This window comes from Pinus tabuliformis, chromosome 2_2 (genome assembly GCF_031772625.1).
Source record: "Pinus tabuliformis cultivar Carrire ecotype Pingquan chromosome 2_2, CPIR1, whole genome shotgun sequence".
Classification (NCBI taxonomy): domain Eukaryota; kingdom Viridiplantae; phylum Streptophyta; class Pinopsida; order Pinales; family Pinaceae; genus Pinus; species Pinus tabuliformis.
Window position 1 is genome coordinate 1,081,153,679 of NC_142300.1, and position 26,765 is coordinate 1,081,180,443.

General features: G+C 40.9%; 1 protein-coding gene across 7 annotated transcripts in view; it reads left to right on the plus strand.

Moving 5' to 3' along the window:
* The window catches only part of LOC149197137 (Rhodanese/Cell cycle control phosphatase superfamily protein), a 263,884-nt gene that overhangs the window by 93,688 nt on the left and 143,431 nt on the right, over positions 1 to 26,765 (plus strand). For 6 of the 7 annotated variants that reach the window (XM_089405744.1, XM_089405743.1, XM_089405746.1 and 3 more), the window contains one exon: positions 5,830 to 5,907. The exons of the other annotated variant lie outside the window; for it this stretch is intronic. In XM_089405744.1, coding sequence (XP_089261870.1) covers positions 5,830 to 5,907 — 78 coding nt within the window. The remainder of the gene's footprint in view (positions 1 to 5,829; positions 5,908 to 26,765) is intronic. 7 annotated transcript variants of the gene reach the window in all.

A 26,765-nucleotide genomic window follows, 5' to 3' on the forward strand; every position in this document is an offset into this window, starting at 1 on the left:
ATGCAAAAGGAGTATGATGCCCTCATAAAGAACGACACTTGGAAGCTGGTTGATCCTCCATTAGGAAACAAACCAATTGGCTGCAAGTGGGTCTACAAGAACAAGTATAACGCTGATGGCTCACTTGATAAGCACAAAGCTAGGCTTGTGGCAAAAGGTTTTGCACAGAAGGAAGGGGTCGATTATGAGGAGACTTTTGCCCCCACAGCGAAATGGGCTACCATCCGGACACTCTTTGCACTAGCAGCTCAAAACGGTTGGAAAGTCCACCGAATGGATGTAAAAACTGCTTTCTTAAATGGAGATATAAAAGAGAATGTTTTTATGTCCCAGCCGGAAGGATTTGTTGTGAAAGGACATGAACATAAAGTATGCAAACTGGTGAAGTCCTTGTATGGCCTCAAACAAGCACCGCGAGCCTGGTATGAAAAACTAACTGAGCATCTTCTGAAACTCAATTTCAAACATTATGATCTTGATGATGCAACTTTATTTGTCAAGAAAGTTGGCAAAATAGTTGTATATCTTGTGGTATATGTAGATGATCTTTTGATGACAGGGAACAATGAAAGCTACATTGCATCCATAAAGAAGGAATTGGGGAAAAGTTTTGAAATGACTGATTTGGGCTATGTTCATTACTATCTTGTCATTGAAGTAACCCAACATCCAAAGTCCATATTTCTTTCTCAAAAGAAATACATTGGAGATCTGTTGAACAGGTTTGGCATGACAGAGTGTAATCCTCTTACTACTCCAATGGAACAAAACTTAAAGCTCACATCTATTGAAGGAAAAGAATTTGAGGATGCAATAAAGTATAGACAGCTTGTAGGAAGTCTCAACTACCTAACTACTACCAGACGAGACATTTCATTTGCTGTTGGAATCCTCTCCAGGTTTATGCAAAATCCTTGTGAGGGACATTGGTCTGCTGCAAAAAGAGTTCTAAGGTACTTGAAGGGAACTCAAGACTTTGGAATCAAGTATACGCAGGTGGACGACTTCAGCTTGATTGGATACTCTGATTCAGACTTCGATGAAGACAAAGAAATTGGGGTATCTACTTCAAGATATGCTATGAGTCTTGGATGAGGAGCTGTCTTCTGAAGATCACGCAAACAATCAGTTCCAGCAGATTCCACAACAGAAGTAGAATACATGGCAGCAGCTGAAGCAACAAAAGAAATTGTGTGGCTCAGGAAAATTCTTGAAGATTTGTAGGTAAAACAAGTACAATCAACTCCACTCATGATTGACAATACCTCTGCAATAAAGTTGGCCAAGAACCCAAAGTTCCATGATCAAACGAAGCACATCAATACTAAGTGTCATCTGATTTGACATCATGTTGAGGCCAAAACAATCCATCTTTGTCATTGTTCCACAAATGAGCAAATTGTAGACATCTTCACCAAAGCACTTGGAAGAGAAAAGCTTGAACGATTCAGAATGATGCTTGGACTCACCAACATCCCTTCAGATTAAGGGGGGGAATGTTGACATCTAATCCTTGTGATTTGGTAAATATATGTAAATAGATAAATAAGAAATATGAACAGTCATCGGGAGATGAACTGAACAGTCTCTCCCTCATGTATATAATGAAGACCTACCTAATGGAATAGAACACACAAAACATTTTTGCCTTATGGAGTTACTGCTTGGCCTAACAGGTTCTTCAACCTAAGCTACCAATGCCTGGTATCTGTCAGGTTGTCTACGCTGCATTTTTTCGGTTCTAGGAGCTCCAACAAACTCCTCTGCGTCCCTCAGTGTCTGCTGTACTTCTCTGCTGGTTCTACTATTGGTGGTGGGAGGCTCAACCAACTCTTCCTCCTGATCTTGTCATTCCATCTGTTGAGAACTATCAACATTTCCTCCTTCTGAGGAGATACTGGTATTTATCACTGTACTCGATCTAGGTGTTTGTCCTCCTTGCTGCCCCTGCTGCTCTTGGACTAATGGAACATCTCCTCACTGATCTTCTGCAGGCATCTCACGAGATTTCCTAAAAGCTCTGTCCTCCATGAAATTTGCATCCCGTCTCACTACAATCTTCTTGCTGCTAGGAATGTAGATTTTGTATGCCTTTGAGGTCTTGCTGTATCCTACGAGATACCCCTTTTCTGCAGTCTGATCCAGTTTACTATGCTTCTCGTCTGGAATGTGACAATAAGCCACACTTCCGAATATCTTGAGATGACTGTCTTTCGACTTCTTCCCTGTGAAGACCCCTTCGGGTGTTTTCTTCTCCAATGCTCTATGAGGAGATCTACTCTGGATATACAATTGTGTGTTGCAAGCTTATGCCCATAGATACCTAGGTAGATCCTGATCATACAACATAGCTTTGGTTGACCCAACAATAGTTCTATTTTTTCCGTTCTGCTACTCCATTCAGCTTTGCATTTTATGGAGCTGTCCACTCTCTTTTGATGCCCTCCCTTGCGCAAAAATCTGTGAAGCCTTTATCCTTATATTCTCAACCATTATCTGAATGCAATACCTTTATCTTTTTCCCTATCATATTTTCAACAAGAGCTTTAAACTCTCGGAAACGATCAAAGACCTCATCCTTGGTCTTTAAGAAATAGATCCAAATTTTTTCTGGAGTGATCATCGATAAAGGTGATGAAGTATTGGCCACCACTAAGAGCTCTTGTGGACATAGGACCACAAATATTTGAGTGTATCAATCCTAATACACATTCTGCTCTATTGTTACTTCTGGAAAAAGCTGCTTTAGCGTACTTCCCTAGTACACATCCTTTGAATAAGTTATCATGTTCACTACTTAGCATTGCTACTCCTGTAACAGTCTCTTTGAGCATCCTCAGTGCTCCATGGTGTAAATGCCCCATTCGCCTGTGCCATAATTCATTTCGCTCCTTTTCACCATTATAGTTGCTGCCTATTAGTGCCATTAGTGACTCAAGCTGCAATCTATACAACTTGTTGCTTCGAATCCCATTTTGCCTTTTCTTCTTCCAGCTTGCATGCTTGACATATACTTTCTTTCCCATGAAGTATATATTGTATCCCTTGTCCGGTAACTGGGACACTGAAATCAAGTTCATTCCTAATCCTGGCACATGCAGAACATTGGTGGCTTGGATGCTGGTCCCTGCTTCCATCTGAAATGCTATGGTGCCTCCCCCTACTAGAGTACATTTCGTTTTGTTTCCCATAGTGATTTTGAAGTCCATTTGTTCTTCTTGATAGTTCGAGAAATGTTCTCGTACTCCAGTCATATGACAGGGAGCCCCGCTATCTATGTACCAAACATCTGCTGACGTTGAATTTGCTAGGCATGCGAATTCTTCATCTAATCTGATAGATAACTCTAAGACACTCTGAGTATCCATATTGTGCCAATTTCTAATGCTAACCTGTCCTAGCAACTGCTGCAGGAAAAACTGTGTCCCGCTTGAGACAACCCCTCTCGCTGAATCTTCTGATGTTCCTTCTATCACTGACAAATTTTGATCAGAAAGACTTACCTCTATGTCGACTCACTCAGATAGAGTTTTCCCATGAAATCTAATCCTCTTGGCTTTGAACTGCGCAAGCCCCTTGGCGATTGAATTACTGCCCCTGCAGGAATTTCGAATTCTTTTCTTCCTTCAATGGTGGGTTTTCTAGCTTCTGCTTTCCCTTAGCTCTGATACCATGTGAAAATTTCTAAATAGAAATCCTATTGCGGTGATTAATATTATTTCTTCTACTTATTATGTCAAAAATAAGTTATTTGCAGTGTTCTTAAAACAAATATCGAAATATATTCTACTGCAACCTTTACAATTAAAATATCGCAGAAAGTAAATATGAGGAAAAATATGGGCACAAATACAATCACAATGACACAGTGGTTTTTGGACAATCGTCCCCGGAAAAACCCAATGTCGGAAAACCGATGCAATAGATGAGGGTTTCTTTATTATTCTTCTGCAAATTCTCATGTACAAATTACAACCAACAAAACAAGAGTGATAAATTTTACAGACGCTTCTTGACAAATTTCTGATCCAGGTTAAGTACTCCTCTTCACCAGAATCCTTCTGCATCCCTTTGCGTCAAACTTCTCATGCTGGCCCAACGTTTAGTTGCCCACGCAGGCTCTGCGTCAATTTGCCTCTGCGCTGCCTCTTTCTGTGTCACCCTTCCTGCTCTGTGTCTTGCTGCCTTGTACTCTTGAAAGATGCTGATGCCCTCTCTTCCTTTCTTACCTGCAACTCTCCCTCTGATTCGATTTTCTCTTGTGGAACTTCGACCAATGAGAAAATCAATCTTTACTCGGGTAACTGAGTCTCTGCCTCTGGTGTGTTCTCCAAGTGTCCATCGAGCCTTCTCTTATAATCCTCTCGTTGATCAATCAATGATCTAGATTAGATTCTAATCAATGGCTAGGATCGTATTTACTTGATTTCCGCCTTCTTCTAGAAGTTTCACCCACAGTTTAGATTGATATCCATTAATTATTATAATTTCCTAAGTTTAGGCTTAGGGTCCTATTAAAAATAATTAATTATTTTAATAAAACTGTCTCCAGGTGGAATTTCTGAAAACAAATTTTGGGTATTGGAGGATGCATGTGTTTAAGCCTCCCTGCAAATTTTGAGACTCAGAGCACATCTGATGCTACCAGAAATCAACACTGGTATCATCATAAAATGCAATGTCAAAATTTATCCTTCCAAGTGAGTTTGGCCTTCTTTTTACTTAAGCAGTCGTACATTATAGTGATTTATTGCCTCCTTTGTAGCCACAATGACAATGAAGCATGTATAATGCCCCCAATTGACCTCTCTTGACCATAGAGACACCTTTTAGTCCCACATGGCACCATTTCAAGCAAGGTGTTCCTCTATTATCTCTTTCTTTGGCACATACCTTAATCCAGTCTTTCTCCAATGTAGGGTGTTTTTCTCTTTTGAGTTTTGCTTGCCATATGTCATGATTTAGCTACCTTTTGAACTAGGGTGTTCATCTTCTATATAAGCTAGTTGGTCATGAAATATGTAGGTCAGATAGGATAACTTCCTGGATAGATATATGAACCACATGGCCTGGAAAATAAAAGGAAGCCCTTAAATCAGATTGTTGGACATGCAGGACATGATCAGTCCTTAACAATGAGAATACATTGCATGATGTACATGCAGGACTGTATAAATCATAATTTCAGATTGATTTCAGGGAACATTCCTTTTGTTCAGTTAGGGATGCCTTCATGTGTCCACAAGGTGGGACGCTTCTCCTAAAATTGAGAGGTGTGTCTCCAATGCAGGGACATGTCTCTGAGACAGGGAGATACAGAGGCACATCTCCTAGAGTTGGGTACCCTGTCCCCGTTAACACAGGTTTAAAAACAAATACTGCTACTCTGATCCTTAAAATATGCTGGAATATTTACGAGTTCTAAGATTTTTGTCTCCTCAAACATGGATTGGGGGATTTTCTTTCTGATAAATATAATTGAAGATTTACCAGGAAAGTTAATATCATTATTCTTAACAAGGTTATACTATTGATGGTGTCAGAATTTTGCTTGAATTTATTTTGACTTTACTAGTTGATAGTATACACACAAATCTAGATTGTGAAGGCATTAAAAGCTTGCATCCCAAGGCCCTCCTATTTGCATTGGGTGTAGTTATAAATCTCACCTATTTCTGAAAGGACATCTGGATAAACTGAATGGAACATATTCTATCTGAATGTAGACAGCAGGCCACAAGGTTTCCTGGTTTAAAATTCTACATGGTGCAAGTTTCATCAATTTTGTCTTGTACTTTTATATTTATTGACATCATGTTATTCTTAAAGGTTGTGAAAGAAAGTGATGGAATACCGGATCTACGAAGAGGAGCAAGATTCAAATTTGCAGGGGTGGAATTACCAGAGGTCTGCTCTTAAATCTCTTATTAGAATGTACTTATTACAAGTAGGGTGTCATAAACAGTTTTTAATGAACTATAAATTCTAGAAAATTATAATGAATAAAAATTTACACACAAATCACTCCCTAAGCTGGTATTTAATGTAGTATTGAGTGGATACAAATTCTTTTTTGTGTAGGTACGAGAAATTAAAAAGGATATTCCAGAAATCCATAGTTCAAAATCCTTATTAACAAATTTAACATACAAAATTATTGGATGAGAGTCTTACAACTATAAGAAATTAAGAACTTACCGGATATTGTTTGAACTTGATTATCTATTTTCTAAAAAGTAATCATTTATGTCTTTCAAGATAGTTATATTTAAAATCAGATTTTGAAGGAATGTCCAATATAAACTGGAATTCTTAGTTCAACACAGATGGATTTATATTCTTTTCTTGTAGAAGATATGTTTGATTGTATTACAATATACAGGACAAGAAAACTGGCTGGTGTGTGCTTGTTCTTCACATGCCTGATTTCTAAAAGTATAGTCAATGACTCAATTGTCTATATACACTTTTGAGATATATAGAAATTAATTACTTAATGGAATAAGCCTCAAGCTGTTAAGACCTTATACCATGAGTAGTGTTTAATCTAAAAGGGGAAACTTTGCCATGGTGGAACACTCTTCACATGAAAGATGCAGGATCTTATACATGATAAATTTTAAATATTGTTATTAGTTTCAGTTTCACTAGAAGGGTGTGGGCAAACAGTCTTTGGTGTTGGAATTTCTAAGTCTAACTGTTGAAACTTTTCATGTACATTACTGATTTATTCCTACCTACTTGTTCTGTTAATTAACAAGTTATTTACCATGTAAATACATGAAATAAATACAAGTACATGCTCAACACATTATAGATCATCAACTGAAGGAAAAAAAACAAACACACAAGTGACACCGTTGTTTTGGACCAATGTCCCCGGAAAAACCCAATGTGGGAAAACCGGTACAACTATTTGAGGGTTTGATTTATTAAGCAGTTTCAAAATACAATCTGGGTGCCAATACTGGCTCGCCCAACAGAGAATAATATCGGCAGCAGTACCTCTCAGTCGGAGACAGATGTTCCGGTTGAAACCCCGGATAATCACTCCGACAGCTTCACACCTCCAATCTGCCCCACAAAACCCCAACGTCAGCCTCTAGGGATAACATTAGCCCTTTTTGGCCCAGCGTTTGCCCAATGTTACGTTGGCTTGGCCTGCGTCAGCCTCTGGAGGCACTGTGTTAGCTCTCTGGCCCTCTGCGTCACCCACGTTGGCCCTCTCAGGCACTGCGCAACTCCTGGCTGCCTCTGTGTGAGCCCTGGCTGGCTCTGTGTCCCTCTCTCCCATTGCTGCACTGATCTTCTTGGTGCTATCTTTGCCTCTCCGCTTCTGCATTCACTGCCCCTCAGCTGCAACTTTGATCACTCTCTCGATTTCCTCAACAAACCCAACTCCAGAAAGTCGAATTCTTGATCAACTCGGTGTGTTCTCCAAGTGACCCTCAAGCCTCCTCTTATACTTTTCTCATTGACAAATCAACGACCGAGAAGAAGTCCCTAATCAACGACTAAGATTAGATTTGGCTTGATCCATGACTTTTGGACCCTTCTATCACAGTTTTATATTAATACACATTAATATTTTATTTTCCCTAAGTTTAGACTTAGGGATTCCATAAAAAATATTAATTATTTTAATATTTTCCAAACTATTTAGAATCTGCCCAAACCGTTTCTGGGTATTGGAGATCTCATGTGCCTTAGCCTCTCCACCAAATTTCGCGGCTAGAGCACATCCGATGCTACCTCAAATAAACACTCCCTCTTAGCGAGGACTGTGCTCTAGTAATACTCCTCACTGAGTATCACCCTGATCATCTGGCATCGGTCCCTGTGCCGATGCTAGGCCTGCTGCCTAACTTCCTCTGCACTACTACATCATGTACTGCTATCCATGGCCCTGCCACTGCCACTGCTGCATCTGTACGACATCGCCCTCTGCATCCGTGCTGCTGCCCATGGCCCTGCCATTGCCATTGCTGCATCTGCATTGCAACCCCTCTCATCATGCTACATCGTGTTGCCCATAGTACTACCACTGCTAACTGTTGCACTGCAACTCAGTTACTGAGAAGCAAGTAACTGATCTCCCAACTTTGACATCTCTGTCAGGCTAGAAACACTCCTGATGCTGAAGCTCCCTTTGTCACTGACAAGTGCTCCCTTTCTGACCTCTGCGCTGCTGCAACAACTCCATGCATCTTACACCATTGCACACCTCTCTATGCCATCTTGCACTGGTGCAACACTCCCGTGCTTCTCGCATTGCTGCCTCACGCTGTCATGGGAATCCTGCACTGTAGCTCCCTCTGTCGCTCCATCCACATTCGTCTCTACTGACATCCGCCAATACTGCTACTCCTCTTCGAGGCTCCCATAGCTAGGTCTAATCCAAGAGGATAGGTACCTCGAGGATCTTACCCCTCATCGCCTGTAGTTCGTCTGACTACAGCTCGATGTCTCTCCACTTCCGCTCAAGTGGTGTGTGTGCACTCATGGCGCAGTCATCGTCTGTCTCCACTTCCTTCTCTGCCTTTGCTGGCGCAACCTTGGTCTCGGAGGCCTCTCCCTTGCTCTTCTTCCTTGGACATTGGGTCGCATAATGACCAGTGCCCCACAGTGGAAGCATTTGACCTTGGAGAGGTCCTTCTTCTTCTGTTTCTCCTGCTTTCCCTAAGATGCTAGGGCAGCATCTAGCTCCTCCTCCTTCTTGATTCTGATCCCCTTGTCGTTGCTTCCTGCCTTGCTCAGCCTTCTGATCTCTTCTTGGCGAAGAGCAGCCCACATTTCCTCCCAATCTGGAAGGGTCACCTTGCCCAGTATGCTCTGGACAAACACCTCCCAGTATTCTGAGACTGCATTCAAGGCTGTTCTCACCAACAATTCTTGATCCGGTGTGGCCCCTATGGAAGTCAGCTGATCCCGGATCTCCTTCAATGGATCGAGGAAGGTGTTGATCTGTTCTCCCTTCTGCATTTGGTATGATCGCAACTAATTTTCTAGTAACATCCTTCTCTGCATAGAAGTATGCTAGTACAATTTCTTTAGTGCCTCCCACATCTCATTTGCCGTGTCCTTTTCGGAAATATGTGGTATTACATGGTCCTTGACCCCGTTAAGAATGATTTTCTTGGCCCTCGCCATTGCCTCCTTGTACTTGTCGTTATTAGTTGGGTCAACTGGGATAACTATCGTCCTCAAGGCGAAGTGCTTGACACGATTCCTGCCTAGAACGGATAGGATTCTGGCCTTCCAGACTACGAAGTTTGAGGCTTTGTCCTGTCTGTCTTGGTCTCTTACCCCGTTCACTGCCATCTTGCTGCTCCTCTACTTCCCTCCTGGAAGTTCTTGGTGTGACTTCCTCCGAGCCTCGATTTCCCTCCTAGAAACCCTTTTGCCAATGTCAAGATGCCCCCACTCTGATTGTTAGTGCATCTGCACCACTGATCTAGATTTCTCAGCGAGAAATCCTTGGTAGAAACTCCCTCTTCCTTGGCCTTGCCCTGTTAGGTACTTTTTTGACTACAGTACTCCACTTTGCAACTTACCCACAGCCTCCTAAACCTCAGCAAATTGAAGGTTAGAGCTCCTAGGCTTTGCGCAATCCCGACACCGGAAAATCAACTTCCTCAGCCAACTGCGTCAGCCCTCCTGGCCTCTGCGTGACCCTGTCTTTGCCTCCCTCAACCTCTCTGCTGCCTCTTATTGGCTCGAACTTGACGACGCAAGCACTGCATCACCCCTTCCTTGCTGCTTCTCTGCTAGGAACAACTTCTGTCACTCGGGACAATTGTTTTCTACTGTTGCTGCTCTACTGGGTTGATGTCCTCAGTTATCCTGTGATCTGCAACCACCCTCTGGTACCATGTTGGAATTTCTAAGTCTAACTGTTAGAAACCCTTCATGTACTTTACTGATTTATTCCTACCTACATGTTCTGTTAATTAACAAGTTATTTACCATGTAAATACTCGAAATAAATACAAGTACATGCTCAACACATTATAGATCATCAACTGAAGGAAACAAAACAAGCACACAAGTGACACCATTGTTTTTGGACCAATGTCCCTGGAAAAACTCAATGCGGGAAAACTGGTGCAACTATCTGAGGGTTTAATTTATTAAGCAGTTTCAGAATACAATCTGGGTGCCAATACTAGCTCACCCAACAGAGAATAATCTCGGCAGTCGTACCTCTCAGTCGGAGATAAATGTTCCGGCTGAAACCCCGGATAATCACTCCAGCAGCTTCACAACTCCAATCTGCCCCACGAAACCCCAACGTCAGCCTCTAGGGACAACGTCAGCCCTTTCTAGCCCAACGTTACTCTGACTTGGCCCGCGTCAGCCTCTGGAGGCACTGCGTTAGCCCTCTGGCCCTCTGCGTCACCCACGCTGGCCCTTTGAGGCATTGTGCAGGTCTTGGCTGCCTCTGCGTGAGCCCTCGTTGGCTCTGCGTGAGCCCTGGCTGGCTCTGCGTCCCTGTCTCCTTGTTAAATTATGGTATGTTCTATGCTTAGAGAAATTTACTTCTTTTCTTCTTATTAGCCATTGATTAGCATTGGCATAAACATAAGTAAATTTCAGATAAATTATGGTATGTTCTATGCTTAGAGAAATTTACTTCTTTTCTTCTTATTAGCCATTGATTAGCATTGACATAAACATAAGTAAAGTTCAGATAGAACACTAAACGATCGACAAAAAACAAGCCAAGACAAGAGACACAAGATGTGGCAGCTAGCCAGGGGCAAACCCCAATGTGGGGAAACCCTTTGATCAAATCTTCTTTTATATTCAATAATTCAGTAGAGAGAGAGATAGTACAATATCACTAATCAGTGATTACAACAACAGTAATGAAGCCCTTGAACAACAATAGCAAAAGGGATCAATCAACGCCCAAAATGTCCCTAAGATAACCTAGGAGAAATCAGTCTCCAATAGTAGTGGCAGCCCAAAACAGTCAAAGTAAGATGGTCAAAACAACAGTGAATGCTACAACACACTGCAGCCAGCCCTAACTAGTCAACACTGTTGTGCTCTCAAACAGTCAACGCAGACTTGTTCAGTACTTCGGCTAGCCTAGGAGACGCTACCCAGTCAAGGCCATAGTCAATGGAGGAAATATGCTGGTCAATGCAGGTCTAAACCACTTGCTGCACCTTCCTGTGTCCTTGCTGCCCTAACTGCATCCTCCTCCAATGCTGCCCTAGCTGCGTCCTCTTTCCCACATGAGATCTACATCCTCCTTCCTTCGTATACCCAAGAGACAAGGAAGAGATGAGTTGAGATAATGACTCAACCTCTCCTCTATTTATATGCAACGTTGGGCAAGAGTGCCACACACTTAACTGCTGGCCGACCTTGACAATTTGTCAAGTAATTACAAATAAATTCATATCTCCATAAATACTTGTCGGAATTGGATGATCTTTAGATCAATCCTACACCTCTCGACAAGAGGAATCTAGGAAAAATATCAGCTGCCATAAATGAGGTGACCCACATGGAGTTTGGCCCTAGTTGCCAATTTTAACACTCCCTCTCAACTAGGGAGAACTCCATCTGCAATCCGTCTGACCGTTGCTACTATCCCAGCCATCAAATGCACTGCCCTGCATAGCTTGGCCCTGCTTTGCTCTGCGCGAACTATGAAGAAGAAGAAATGATTGAGGATGTGTCATACCATCCTCCACTGACCTGAAGTTAGTCTCATAGTGTGTCATACCACTCTCACTGATCCCAAATCAGTATCATTGATCCCAGATCAATGGAGGTCATCCTAGCATAGGGAGTACGGTAGATACAACGATGCGTCTATCGATAGTACTACTATGGTCCCTAACCCCATTTCCCTGCTCATTGATCAGATGAGAGGTACTTCCCGTGAGTCCCAGACTACATGGGTAGGATGCCTCGACAGAAGAACTAATCATCCCATCCACAGGAGAACGAATCATCCTGTCCAACAGTCGCCATAGGAAAACTAATCATCCTGGCCTACAGGAGAACTAATCATCCTGTTCCACAATCGCCACAGAGAGCTAATCATCCTGGCCCACAGGAGAACTAATCATCCTGTTCCATAGTCGCCATGGAGAACTAATCATCCTGGCCCACAGGAGAACTAATTATCCTATTCCACAGTCACCACGGGGTGTCACAGGGGAAGGTTGAACCTTTCACCCTGTACATAGTGGACCACCAGGGGATGGTGAGCTACCCTGTGGTTGCATGTCGCTCCAAGAAGTACCCCGCACCCCCCCTGGAGCTCCCAGAGATCAATACATCATACTTGTCCCTCATAAGAGGGTCTTTGAACGACACTAAGTCGTTCTCGGAAAGTCAATAATTTGACTTTTCCCAGGGGCTTCGTCAAAATGTCAGCGACTTGTTCATCTGTACCGATATGTTGGAGCCTTATTGCTCCCCGCTGCACCATATCTGGAATATAGAGTTACCTGATATCGATATGCTTGGAGCGATTATGAAATACGAGATTCTCTGATAAACGAATCCTGCTCTGGTTGTCACACAGGATCACGGTGGTATCCAATGTAGATCCAAACAACTCACTGAAGAACTTTCGCAACCAGACCGCCTCACAAGAGGCCATACTAGTGGCAATGTGCTCTGCCTCGACGGTGCTCAAAGCCACCGAATTCTGCTTCCTGCTCATCCAGGATATCGAGGCAGATCCCAAAGAGAAACAACACTTGGAGGTGCTCTTTCGGTCCACCACATTACCTGCCCAATCAGCATCTATATATCCAAGTAGTCTCACATCTCCAACAGTGTATCTTAACCCATGAGTGATTGTGCCACGAAGATATCTCAACAGATTCTTGGCACCAATCCAATGTGTGTGGCGAGGCTCAACAATATGTTGACTCAACGTGTTGACTGCAAAGCATATATTTGGACAGGTGTTCACCAAGAACATCAATGCTCCGACGAGTTGACGATACTTTGTAGCATTTCGTGAAACAGGTCCGACAACACTACCGCTTAACTTCTTGAAGTCAAGCTCCATCGGAGTAGTTACAGGCTTGCAATCCACCATACAGAATCTCTCCAATATCTTCACCACATTTTCCTTGAGATAGGAAAATCTCCCCTGGCTTCTGCCAGACTTCTAGTCCTAGGAAATAGTGGATCAGTCCTAGGTCCTTCATCTCAAACTCAAAAGCCAACTCCCTCTTACATTTGTGAATGAGAGGCTCTGCCCCTGTTAGAAAGAGGTCGTCAACGTGCAGTACTAGTATGAGAGGATTCTCATTTTCAACCTTAAAGTAAAGGTTAGGGTCGGCTTCACTCCTAGTGAATCCCAGCTTCATCAAGTAGCTATTGATCCTCTCATACCACACTCGGGGTGCTTGCTTCAGCCCATAGGGGGCCTTCTTCAACCTGCACACATGAGATTCTCGATCATGAATCTCAAATCCTTCGGGTTGCTCCACATAGACTTCCTCTTTGATCGAACCATGCAGGAACGTAGTCTTGACATCCATCTGATGTAGGTTCCATCCTTGCGAAGCAGCAAGGGCTATGATCGAGCGAATGGTGGTATATCGGGCAACAGGTGCAAATATCTTGTCATAGTCTATAGCTTCCTTCTGAGAGAAGCAACGAGTGACAAAACGAGCCTTATACTTTTCTGTACTTTCATCAATTGCATGCTTTATCTTGTAAAGCCATTTCGAAGTGACAACTGCTTTGTCCTGGGGTCTGGGGACCGCATCCCAGACGTCGTTTTTGATGATGGACTCATATTCCTCAGTCATAGCGTCCTTCCTTACTTGATGCTTGACAGCTTCTGTGAATGACGGAGGCTCATTTTGGATGATCGTGCTCATGATGGTCAAGTATCCTTGATACCTGGTTGGCTTCTTACTTTCTCGGAAGGTTCCCCTGGGTGCAACGTGCCCTTCAGCATCATCAAGTATCCCCCTAAGCCATGAAGGTCTCTTCCTAGAAGAGGAGGGCTCTTGCAGAGGGGGATCAATAAGGTTCATAAGTTCTACCACATTGGGCATCGTCTCATCTTCCTTTTCCATCGGTTCCTTGGTGTCAGCTTCTTTAGATCCCCTTGGAGTAGGAAGATTGTCAACTTTGCTAATAGCCATATCTTCGTCAAAGGTGACATCATGGCTAATCTCGACTTCCCTTTGACCAGCCACATAGATTCTATAGCCCTTAGTATTTTCGGTATAGGCCACGAAGATTCCTTTCTTTCCAGATGCACATTTATTCCTTTTCTCCTTCGGCACATGAAAATATACGGGACTTACAAAAATTCTAAAATGAGATACGTTAGGTTTCTTACCAGTGAACATTTCTTCGGGAGTCTTGGAACCCAATGCTTGATGAGGGCATCGGTTTTGTACATATACGGCGGTATTTGCAGCTTTGTCCCATAGAAACTTCATGAGTCTTTGATCATGGAGCATAGCATGGACAACTTCCACAATCGTACGATTCTTCCTTTTCACCCACACCATTCTGCTCAGGAGTATATGTTGTAGTAGTCTCCCTCTCAATGCTAGCCTCTTTGCAAAAGTCATGAAACTCATTGGATGCATACTCAATCCCATTATCAGTCCTTAAGATCTTGATCTTCTTTTCGGTTTGATTCTTGATCAAGGCTTTGAAGTGACGAAACTAGGAGAACACTTCATCCTTCTTTTTCAAGAAGTATATCCAAGTCTTGCGAGAATAATCATCTGTAAAAGTGAGGTAATATAAATATCCTCCCAAGGAGTTTATAGGCATCATACCAGATATGTCTGAGTGAACCAACTGTGATATATCGGAGGTCTTGCTTTGGCTTGAGGGGAATGGTCCCCTTTTGAGCTTTCCTTCGGCACATCCCGGACATATACCTTCTTGCTCTACTTGGAACTCGGGCATCCCTGTCACCAATTGTCTTGCATCGCGTAGAGCTTTATAATGAAGGTGAGCAAACCTCCGATGCCATAGTCCGGACTGAAGAGATGTGTCACAAGACATGACACCCAATAGACTTCCTCCGACCTGATATAATGAATCAACTCGAAACCCAAGAGTGAAAGCATCTTTAAAGTTCTTTTTCCATACACGTACCTTGCCATCGATGAAGGCCACCTTGTAGCCTTTGTCTTCCATTGCCGAAATGGACACCAGGTTCTTTTTGAGATCAAGTACATATAATACATATTGTAAATGAATTGTATTTCCCTGATTCAATTGAAGAGTGACATTTCCTACGCCTTTCACGGGATATTTTGAGTTGTCTCCTTCTCTATTAGATTAGAGAGAGCTTCTTTGTAATCAGTGAAGTGCCTTGAGGCACCACTATCAATAAGCCAATTTCCCAGCGAGTCCGGGGGAGCAGTAGTAGAGAGGGCCACTGGTAGATAATATACATCTTGCTTATTATTAACAACGTTTGATTCATACCTGGAGTTTCTTGCCTTCTTTAAGGGTTGTCCTCTTCCTTGATTTCCGACATTTCTTTTACCTTTGCCATTGGACCTGCCATTCCTTTGATTGCCTTGAGAGTGATTTTGATCATCGTCATGGTGTGAGTCCCTTTTATCAGGGAACTCTCTCACATAGTGGCCCATTTTATTGCAATTGTAACATCGTCCTTTTCTTCCACCCTTCGGTCCAGCCTTTCCTTTGGATTTAGCCCCGGAATTGTTTCTTCTTTTAGCATGAGAAGAAAAGACAGAGGGATGGCCTTTAAGTGTGTGTATTTCTTGCTCTTCCATCCTTGTTTTTTCTTGAATGCATCTTGCCATCAATTCCTCAAATCCAGGAATTACATTATTGTTGAGAATAGTAGTCCTGAATATATACCATTCAGGTGGCAGTCCTCCAAGAGTTGTGAGTGTCATTTCCCTGTCAGGAACTACTTCCCCAATAGATAGGAGATCATTCTTGATCTCGATGATCCTTAAGAAATATGCTTGCATACTCTCATATTTTCCCTTCTTAATTTCCTTCAGCTTATTTCTAAGGAACAAAACTTGATTTGCATCATTAACTTTAAATAAACTCACTAGTCTATTGTAGATTTCCTTGGAGGTGGTCAGCTTGGAAACATAGGCCACCTGGTGCTTGTCGATAGAGTCCCGGGTGATCTTCCTTGCTTTGACTTCTCCCTTGGTCCACTTGTTCCTTGCAGCGGCGGATGCATTTGATAGAGGCTCAACAATTCTGTCTCTCACATGGTCCAACACTTCCTGCTCTTCTAATGTTAGATCGAGAGACATCTTCCATCTGTGATAGTCAAACATCTCGTGGAGTTTGTCTTCAGTAGGGAAGTGTGCTGAGGACCCCATGATTTCTTTAAGATAACCTTGCCAACCTTCTCTTCGGTGATTCTCTTTCTCTTTCTTAGGCTTTGTCTTCACCTCAGCTCTGATACCATGTTAAATTATGGTATGTTCTATGCTTAGAGCAGTTTACTTCTTTTCTTGTTATTAGCTACTGATTAGCAATCACATAAACATAAAGTAAAGTGCAGATAGAACATTAAATGATCAACAAAAAACAAGCCAAGACAAGAGACACAAGATGTGGCGGCTAGCCAGGGACAAACCCCAATGCGGGGAAACCCTTTGATAAAATCTTCTTTTATCTTCAATAATTCAGCAGAGAGAGAGAGAGATAGTACAATATCACTAATCAACGATTTACAACAGCAGTAATGAAACCTTTGAACAACAATAGCAAAAGGGATCAATCAGCTCCCAAAATGTCCTTAAGACAACCTAGGAGAACTCGGTCTCCAACAAAAGTAGTGGCAGCCCAAAATAGTCAAAGTAAGATGGTCAAAACAACAGTGAATGCTATAGCATACTGCAGCCAACCCTAACTAGTTAACGCTGTCATAAATGTGCCCTCAAACAGTCAACGCAGACTTGTTCAGTACTTTAGCTAGCCTAGGAGAGGCTGCCCACTGAAGGCCGTAGTCAATGGAGACAATATGCTGGTCAACGCAGACCTAAACCACTCGCTGCACCTTCCTGCGTCCTTGCTGCCCTAACTATGTCCTCCTCCAATGCTGCCCTAGCTGCGTCCTCTTTCCCACGTGAGATCTGCGTCCTCCTTCCTTCGTATACCCAAGAGACAAGGAAGAGATGAGAGGATGAGATGAGTTGAGATAATGACTCAACCTCTCCTCTATTTATATGCAATGTTGGGCAACAGAGCCACACACTTAACTGTTGGCCGACCTTGACAATTTGTCAAGTAATTACAAATAAATTCATATCTCCATAAATACTTGTCGGAATCGGATGATCTTTAGATCAATCCTACACCTCTCGACAAGAGGAATCTAGGAAAAATATCAACTGCCATAAATGAGGTGACCCAGATGGAGTTTGGCCCTAGTTGCCAATTTTAACATTCCAGCTACTGCGCTGATCTTCCTGGTGCTATCTCTGCCTCTCCGCTTCTGTATTCACTGCCCCTCAGCTGCAACTCTGATCACTCTCTCGACTTCCTTAGCAAACCCAACCCCAAAAAGTCGAATTCTTGATCAACTCGGTGTGTTCTCCATGTGACCCTCAAGCCTCCTCTTATACTTTTTTCGTTGACAAATCAATGACCGAAATTAAGTTCCTAATCAACGACTAAGATTAGATTTGACTTGATCCATGACTTTTGGACCCTTCTAACACAGTTTTATATTAATAGACATTAATATTTTATTTTCCCTAAGTTTAGACTTAGGGATTCCATTAAAAATATTAATTATTTTAATATCTCCCAAACTGTTTAGAATCTGCTCATACCATTTCTGGGTATTGCAGATCTCATGTGCCTTAGCCTTTCCACCAATTTTTGCGGCTAGAGCACATCCAATGCTACCCCAAATCAACATTTGGGTTTCTCAGCGGGATGCTTCTTATGGAATTTCTGTGTACACAAGGCTGTTTGAAACCTTTCCTCTGACACAAGGCTCCACTAAAAGGTGGTGGTTTGGAGATATGGTTGAGAGATGGTGTCAATCCATTTTATTTGTTGTTGGTTATTGCTTAACAAATTAGCTATCAAAAGTATGTTGGAATTATCTTTTGGTTGGTCTTTTTTGTAAGTTACTTTTTGTGAGGTTCATCATCCTGTTCCTCTTGGGGATTTGGGGAGTCTAAGCAAGAATTGGTTCTACTCCTGTCAGTTCACCAATGTGCTTTCTGCTATGACGTTGAGTCCCTCCCATGGAGGCTTGGCCCCATATGATGGCCTTTTCAACTTTTCTGGGCCAAGACATTCCTAGTTCCCCTGTTGTCTGCATTTCATAATTATCTTGAACTCTATGGTACTTATTTTTCCTTTGAGGTAATAGATGAAGCATTTTCCAAAAAAAAGTTATTCAATAGATGGTCAATTGAAATAAATCAAAGTAAAATAAGATAACTCGAAGAATTATAGGAGATCTATTCTAGGACTTGGAAGAAAACCCAATTGCACAAAGGAATTTGAGAAGAAGAACACTAAAATATGCACAAGTTGCAGGATCTTAATATAACCCTCATTAAGGAAATTGTGAAGTTAAGGGAAGAGAAGGTAAGCAAATTAAAGATGGATAAATATTAATCAGGAGAACAACTTGCAAGAAAGTAGACAGAATATGCAAAACCATGATCAAATCCTCTTTGAAGAGGTCAAGAGCTTAAAAGAAGAGAAGAAAAGATATCAATCAATGGTAGAATTGAAGACCGTAGGAAAAGGGATTGCTAGATTAATTGCACAAGTGATTCATTTGAAGGTTGAAGAAGCCTTGAGTACATGTTAAATCAAGTAAAAACTGTAATAAATGATTGAAGAAGATTGAAAGATAGTGGTAGAAAGTTCTAAACTTCAACTTCAGAAGAAAAAATAAGAAAATATAATACAATTGCATAGAAAAATGTGAGTAAATTGATTTACAAATTCATGAATAAAGTCCAAATTTGAAATAATAAGGTACTTATTGATGCCTGTTACTGCAAAATATAGCACCTTAGTGCAAAGGCTTACTAAATAACCTATATTAAGAGTAACAACTGGATGCTGGAGCGTTATCACTGTCACCTCAGCAACAACTCCCCTCATTTTAGTGACATACAATCCACCACAAGGGAAGCTTCCCTGGTAGATCTTAGAGATCAAGTAACCCAATTAGATCTAGGCTAAATTCCCCATAAGGGTTCTACAAAAAGATTCACCCAAGTATGCAATTATTAGGGTTTTTGGTTTTTTATGGCGTGATTCCTGTTGAAGAATCAAGGGCAATTAGGTGTAGTGTGATTCTTCTTGACTTGATAACAATTTGTGGAGTCTTTTTACTTTTCCTTGTTAGCTTAATCTTTTTCTTCTTCTTATTAATGCATGTGTATGTACTTCATCAAACTGCTATCAAAAACATAAGAACAAGAACACAAGATGTTGGATCTTTGCCAAGGCCAAAATCTCTCTTCTCTTGAGGGGAAAACCCTTTAGTAAGTTTCTATTATTGGAACTTCTTATTGATCAATGCCAAACCCTAGACCCTTGACTAGAATGTCCTCCAAGCACAAGTCAAGTCCTTCCTCCTTTCTGCACTTTGTTCCCTGGCACTTCCTTCTTCTGGCACTTCACCTTCCGACACTTCGTCCTCCTTCCAACTGTTGTTAGATCTTGTTGCACTTGCTCTAGAAGAGATATCTTGGATGAGACTCTTTCCTTATGATGATCTCTTCTCTTTCTTCACCAACCAACGAACTTGTATGACTGTAATAGGAGGGCTGTTATACCAACAGAGACAGCCTCCTTCTCTTCACACATGTGACTGTAATAGGCTTTAGAACAGCCCTATTACCTTCGCTCTTCTTCCTTGCTTCTTCGCTTGAGTGGGAGGCCCTTTTAGGCCTATGTTCTAGCCCAAACAAAGATAGATATAAGGCTGTTATGTTGCTGCGGTTATGCCTGTAGGAATGCTTCTGTTTCTCGCACGTGTGACTGTTTTCTACCCTAGAAAACAGTCCTCTTGACTTCAGTCTAGGCTTCACCTTCCTCGCTGCACTTGGAGACCTCTTCTTCGTCCTTTGTTCACCCTTTTCTTGCCTCCTTACTTTGCTGATTTCAGAGAGAATTCTTGACATTGTAACAGAGTGGATAACCTCTATATATAGAGGATTGTCCCTCCTTTTAGGCCAACTTGACATTATAATTCGGATTGCTTCTTTTGTAGGTGTTGTTGCACGGAGGAGACTTGTTGACTTTGCTTGGAGGTATTCTCTTGACTCTAGGACATAAACATACATGGTGTAACATGCCCTTAAGCTCTTCAACATTTTCTTTTGACTCCTTGACCAACCGATAGCACTTAACATGTGCTAGACCTATTTCATTGAGCAACAAACTCATTGACATATATTATAAAAATAATATTTCTTTTCTTAAATATCAAAAGTACATTTATGAAGACCGAACCTAGTTACATTTCCTTCAACACTCCCTCTTAACTAGGGAGCTATTCATACAACATTACAAGGTGTTTGGCTATGTTTCAATCTTGAAGAATTCACATAAGAGAAATTGGATTGGCAATGACTTATAGACACCTGAGTCATTGTCTCTCAAGGTACATACCCACCAGAGTGTTCACTGAGTATGATCTTCTAGGACTATTCTTGTCTTGGGTTCCCAACCCTCAAAGAATATCGGTCCTCTTGCCTACTCTTGTCTTGGATGCCCTACACATGCTCAAAGAGTATCGGATGCCAGATGATTACCCAATCCTCCCATTCTTTCTACCCAAGTGAAGACAAGAATGTTGTGTCTATCACTCCCTCGCAATTAAGGAAGACATGCCCAAATATCCTCTGACAAGGTACGTCATTAGGGGACTTTTGAGGTCTAAAAATGGGCCTCCTAAGAAAAGTGTACAACCAAAATAAACTTTATAAGAACCAATAACATTCAAGGTGATGATATCAACCATGGGGGATGATTCACCATTTTTGGAGTAAAAAAGTAAAAAGATTAAAAAATAATAAAATAATAAAACTAATTTTTCAACTCGTATTTTCAACTTATCTCTCTAAGGTTTTACTCAAATTTCGAGCGGAAGTACTTGTTGGATGCAAAATATAATTCCTCATCCAAGGAGTACCCATGTTACATACTTTCAAAGGACCTTGTTACCCAAAAAAGCGTGATTGCAATAACGTTTTTCTTGTATTTCTCATTTTTCGTGTAGAAGGGTCCATAAAAAATATGCAACATGGGTACTCCATGGACGAGGAATCATATTCTGCATCCAATGAGCGTTGTCGCTCGAAATTTGAGTAAACCCATAGGGAGATAATTTAAAAATACAAGTTGAAAAAATAGTTTTTTCTTTTGTCTCTCTAAAATTTGATGATGTAATCTAATCTTATTTTATTATTTTCCACTATTATTTTATAATTTCCTTAGGAGGCCCATTTTAGACCTCAAAATACTGCTAATGTGTCCAAGTTCTTTTGTAATTGGGAACTTGTTATAACTCCCTCTTAGCTAGGACTTGTCCATTCATCAACAACTTCTTCTTTGTGGATCCTCTAGCTGCTTGATCTCCTTCCTTCCTTGGATGTCATGAAGTCTTTATTTGAATCATCTTCTTGGTAGGGCACCGTCCATCAATCACTTTCCTTCCTGGTTTGTCTTTTCATTGCTTCCTTCGTGGAAAGTGGCCTTGTTGTCGCGCGGATTGACACGACAACGCTCAGACCGGGGGCTGTCACTCTGATCCCCGATCCCTCCTTTTAAGCCTGTCTCCCGCGGCTAAGGGGGGTAGTCCTTGTGAGATGATGAGACCAACTGTCGACCAGTTGGTTGGGAGACACGAGACACGATATGAAAAACACCAGATAGATTTGATTAACTTAGCAGACCAGTGCCTTAAGAGATTGTGGTTAAAACGATTACTTGTTAGATGATATAGAAACATGAACTGTGAACAACAATCATTTGTCATCAGCTAAATCACAATGCTCTTAAAATGACCAAAACAATATCCAGTAACTGAAAATTTTGAAAGATGAATGCTTTAAACCACCACGAGAATCATGAATTATTAACTAGATATCATATTCGCATCTCGACTTGAAAATTTTAGACCTCAGCATGAAAGATATAACATGAAAATTCCTGAAAATAACTAGATCTGAAAATTTCCACAATATTTTTATATTTTTTTCGAATATATATATATATATATATATATATATATATATATATATATATATATTTTTTGTAATTTTTAAATAAAAATGAAAAAAAAATCTAAAATAATTTTAAGCTTAAAATCTAATTTGAAAAATGGAAATCTAACTATAAAATAAAACAAAAGCTAAATTTCTAAACCCTAACAATACAATTTTTTTTTTTTTTTAATCCTAAAATAAAAGCCCAAAAACTAACATATACATTTATATATATAACCTAAATAAATAAAAGAAACTTTAATAAAAAAAATCTAAGCAAACAATATCGAGAATATATAAAAATTTAAATCTAAAAATAACAAAATTCTAAAGTCTAACTAAATCTAACTAAAGCCTAACGAAATGATGTATATTTTTTTTTTTTTTTTTTTTATAATTCAAATGAGATCAACGCTAAAACGAAAAGATACCTCAAAGCATAGTAATTCAAAAGAAAATTCGAAAATCGTAAAAAAAAAAAAAAAAACTCACCAGCGTTTACGTCTCACCTGAAGCACCGGCAGAATGCCACACGACACACAGAAATTTGTTCACGTGAATTATCTGGTATGCGTGGAATGCATAAACCGTGACAAAGGAGGGCAGCTTCGACAGTCTTGCACAGGTCGACGGCGGAGATGCTTCTGAGGATGCGGAATGTTTTTTTTAGCGAACTGATGTCTCATGCAGTCGGTTTTCACATGAGTAAAACGCCCAAACTGAAGCTTCTACGCAAAATATCGACCGTTGTTTCATCTGAAACCTTTTACGCTGGCGTTTGCTGACTATCCGAATTGGATTCGTTTGGTGATGAGATCGACTGGCCTGCGCTTTCAGACGGCTGATATCTCAATCGTATGGTTTGCAGCTTGAAGATTATGACCACATGAAGCAGAATTGGTCATCCGCTGATAGCCTTCTTTTAAAATTAAAAAATTTGATTTGCAGGTTCCGAAATTAGATCAACCCCTGAATGATGGAGGTTTGGGCAGATAGCGACCACGCCAGCATGAACAATGATCAGTGTGACGATTATGTGGAAACAAAATCGAGAATCCGTATCCTGAAATTTATTATTTTTGCTGTGCGTGATCACTAGAAAATGCCTTCATGATTTCGAAAATCTCTTTCTGTAAATGAGAATAGGTCACAAACATATATTTTTTTTTTTATGAACCCTCGAATTTCTTCTGGATCACATGTGCCTGTTTTCTGCAAGAGAAAAGAAAAACCCTAACACAATACGTGCATAAAACAAAAATTGAAACCCTAGATCAGAAAAATTCGAAACCCTAAGACAACTGATTTAATGTACATATTTGGCCCCTTAACAGCCAGATTCAACAATAAGCACAGAAATTTTTTTAAAGATCAGAAAACTCAGATTTTCACTGTGAAGGACTTCAGAAAATCTCCCATGCAAATTAAAAAAAATAAAACTGAATGATAGACCCAGGATCAAATCCAACTGGGCTCAACAAAAAATGCTTGCGGGAGTTGGCTGGTTCAGCCGAGAACTTCCCCGAACGTCCACAAAATTCCTTCAGAAAATGTTTTCTACACAACTCAAAACAACTGTCAATAAAGAGGGCAAAAATGCTGCTAGATCTCAGAAAGCAATGGAGATACCTGCCATTACTTCAGAAACCCTAACAACGCTCAAACCCCAGCAAGTGAACAAGATACCTGTGCTCACAATACTCTACAAAAAGCTATTATTAATGGCTGAAAATAACATATGCAGAAAATGAAATGATCTCACAGCATTCTAAGAGAGTAACACCAGCAAGATATGGACCCCAAAGTCTTCTTTTATTAACCAGAAACATATTTACAAGAGAGCTTCTTCAGTACAAGACTCACAGATCCAATGAATTGAAATGACCACCTAAGACCCTATATAAAGGAAATGATCCCAACGGCTAGTTCGAATGATCCATGTAGAAATGATCTCGACCGTTGATGAGGATCAAGACATCTCTTGATCTCATCCGTCGATTTATTCACTTAAATTTTTTAATTTTTTATTATTTATTATTTTATTTTATTTTTTAAATTTTAATTTTTTAATTTTATTTTTTATTTATTTCATTTTTAAAATTTTAAAATTTTATTATTATTTATTATTTTATTTTATTTTTTTAAATTTTTAAATTTCTTAATTTTTATTTATTTTATTATTTTATTTCATTTTTTAAATGGATCATTGAACTAAGCCTTTGGAAACATCACCTAGGACCTAGGACTTAGGACTCACGAGGGGATTTAAAACATTTTCAACCCTCAAGACACATTTCATGATGACCTTTTACAATTTACATCTCAAGGGGACAAACCCACTTAATACAGACCCTCACAAAACACCCAGTTCTGCGACACAACTATAATCTAGCAGATCAACACACTAGGATTCTCCTAAAGTTCTAATGACAAAATCCATCCCGGCTTTGGGGTCAGGTTTGAAGGAAAACTCTGCCGATCCATGGATCGGTGAGACGAAAAACCTTCCGGGACGTAGATTACCATCAGAAAGTTAGGTCCACCTAGGCAATTTACATACATGACTCATGTCTGCTAAGATCATTTACAATACATATATGCAGACTGGGTTTACAATTAGATTGATCAAGCTGCTGATGACTGCTGGATGGCACGGACACGCTGATCAGGTGCTGCCCCTTTCTAGCAAAGAAAAAGGGGGGGGGGTACTGCATGGGTAGTTGACCAGTAGAGGTCAACAGACCTTCTTGTCATATATCAGGTTCTCTTGTCATTTGGTTATTCCTTGTCATCTTATCTACTCTTCACATGAATGCTTCTTTGTACTTGCTTGTTCCCATGCTTTGATCTAGTAGCCCTTTGTAATATCCCTTTCCTGGAATATTTCTCAAATACCAGCAAACCCCAACCAGAAAAACGTACAAGTGGTATAATAGTCGGAAAACTCGTAGAGATGAAATAATGATAGTGCAACAAACAACGATGTATACATGAAACGTAAACAAATACTCAAGAAATGCAACAAGAAATGCTAAGCCATTTTATGATACTGAGCAATAGAATGAGTACAGGCGGTGATCAGAAAGATGGCACCTCGACTTGCACAAGGCAAGTGGAGAAATACACTCAGAATAGCAAAAGAATGGCTTCACACTAATCTGTGTCCTAGCTGCTGGAAAATTGCCGCGCTGTTGCTGCTGCTGGAAATCGAATGAGGATTTGGGGCTGTTCCCCTCCTCAGAAAAGGCTGAAACTCTGGAATTGGACTCTACTCAAGAAACCCAGAAAAACCCAGAAAGCTTTCCTGGAATGGCCGATCCCCGAAAATCACCCCCTTGGGGTTCTGCGCAGTCTCTCAAGGCTCTGCGCTGCCACTAAATGAAACCCTCCAGAAATCTGCCTGAAACCTTCTGCCAAATCCCTTCAATATGCAAGGGCTGATCCCCTGCTCAATCTCCCAACACAAATCCTATTGCAAACCCTCAAGCCAGAACTCCTGCCGGAAAGAACTGTGTCATCCCTCCCAGTGCTGCGTAGTCCTCCAAGATGCTCAATCCTCCTGCCAGAAATGCTGATGGAACTACTGCCAAAATGTTGATGGAAATACCTTGCCCGAGTAGGCACTCGAAGTCCCCCGGGGCTAAGGGTGAGATCTCCGAACGGAGACACTCAATGCACTAAACAGTGCTGCAGACTAGCTAAACAGCCAGCGTGCTCTAAGTCGAAGTGACTAGCTCAAATGCACATAACTGAATGCCAAAATGAGGAAGCTCCTCTCTCCTTTATAGCCTTTGCCTCTCTCAATCCCAAGGCCCACCTTCTCCAGCGCAGTCCCTCTCTTGCCACGTGTTTCTTCCCTACTGCACAGTCCCTCCAAGTGTCTGCGTGGGCTCCATTTCTGCGTCCCCCTTTTGGCCCCCTTGGCTCCCCTTTAAGTCACAACGTTGTGCTACTAGGAAGTGACTTTTATTCTAAAAGTGAGTCATGTCCCCTTTCCCTCACTTTTTTATTCATAAATAACTATAGAAGGCAAAAATTAAGCAAAATTGAATATTCCAATTAGCCATGGCTAATTAGGAATATTACACCCTTCATGACTTCATCCTGATATTTGCTTCAACATTAAATGGTGCTTTTGTTGGATGGCTTCTTCATCATGACATCTTCATATAGTAGAATTAGTTATCCGCACCCTTCATATTTCTAAGGCCTTCATAGGTGTCAAGGGTCCTTTGATCTTTTTCTTCCTTTGTTAGAGTTGTCATTCCTTCTTTTGGGAAATGTCTTCAAAGTATCTTGTCAGATAGTGATTTTTTGTGATCATGGTTTTCTTCACATGCTTGATCTCTTTCTTCATTTTCTTTTTCTTGGATAGATTGGTCAACCACCTTATGCTCCTTATGGGAGCATTTCTTCATTGCTTGCTTCTAGGACTAGTCAACATTTCTTCTTCACTTACTTCTTAGCAATCTTATATTCCTTATGTGGGTATTTCCTTTTGTTGACCTTTATTGTAGTACGTGCCTTCGAGCATGTCATTGGTGAAAGAGA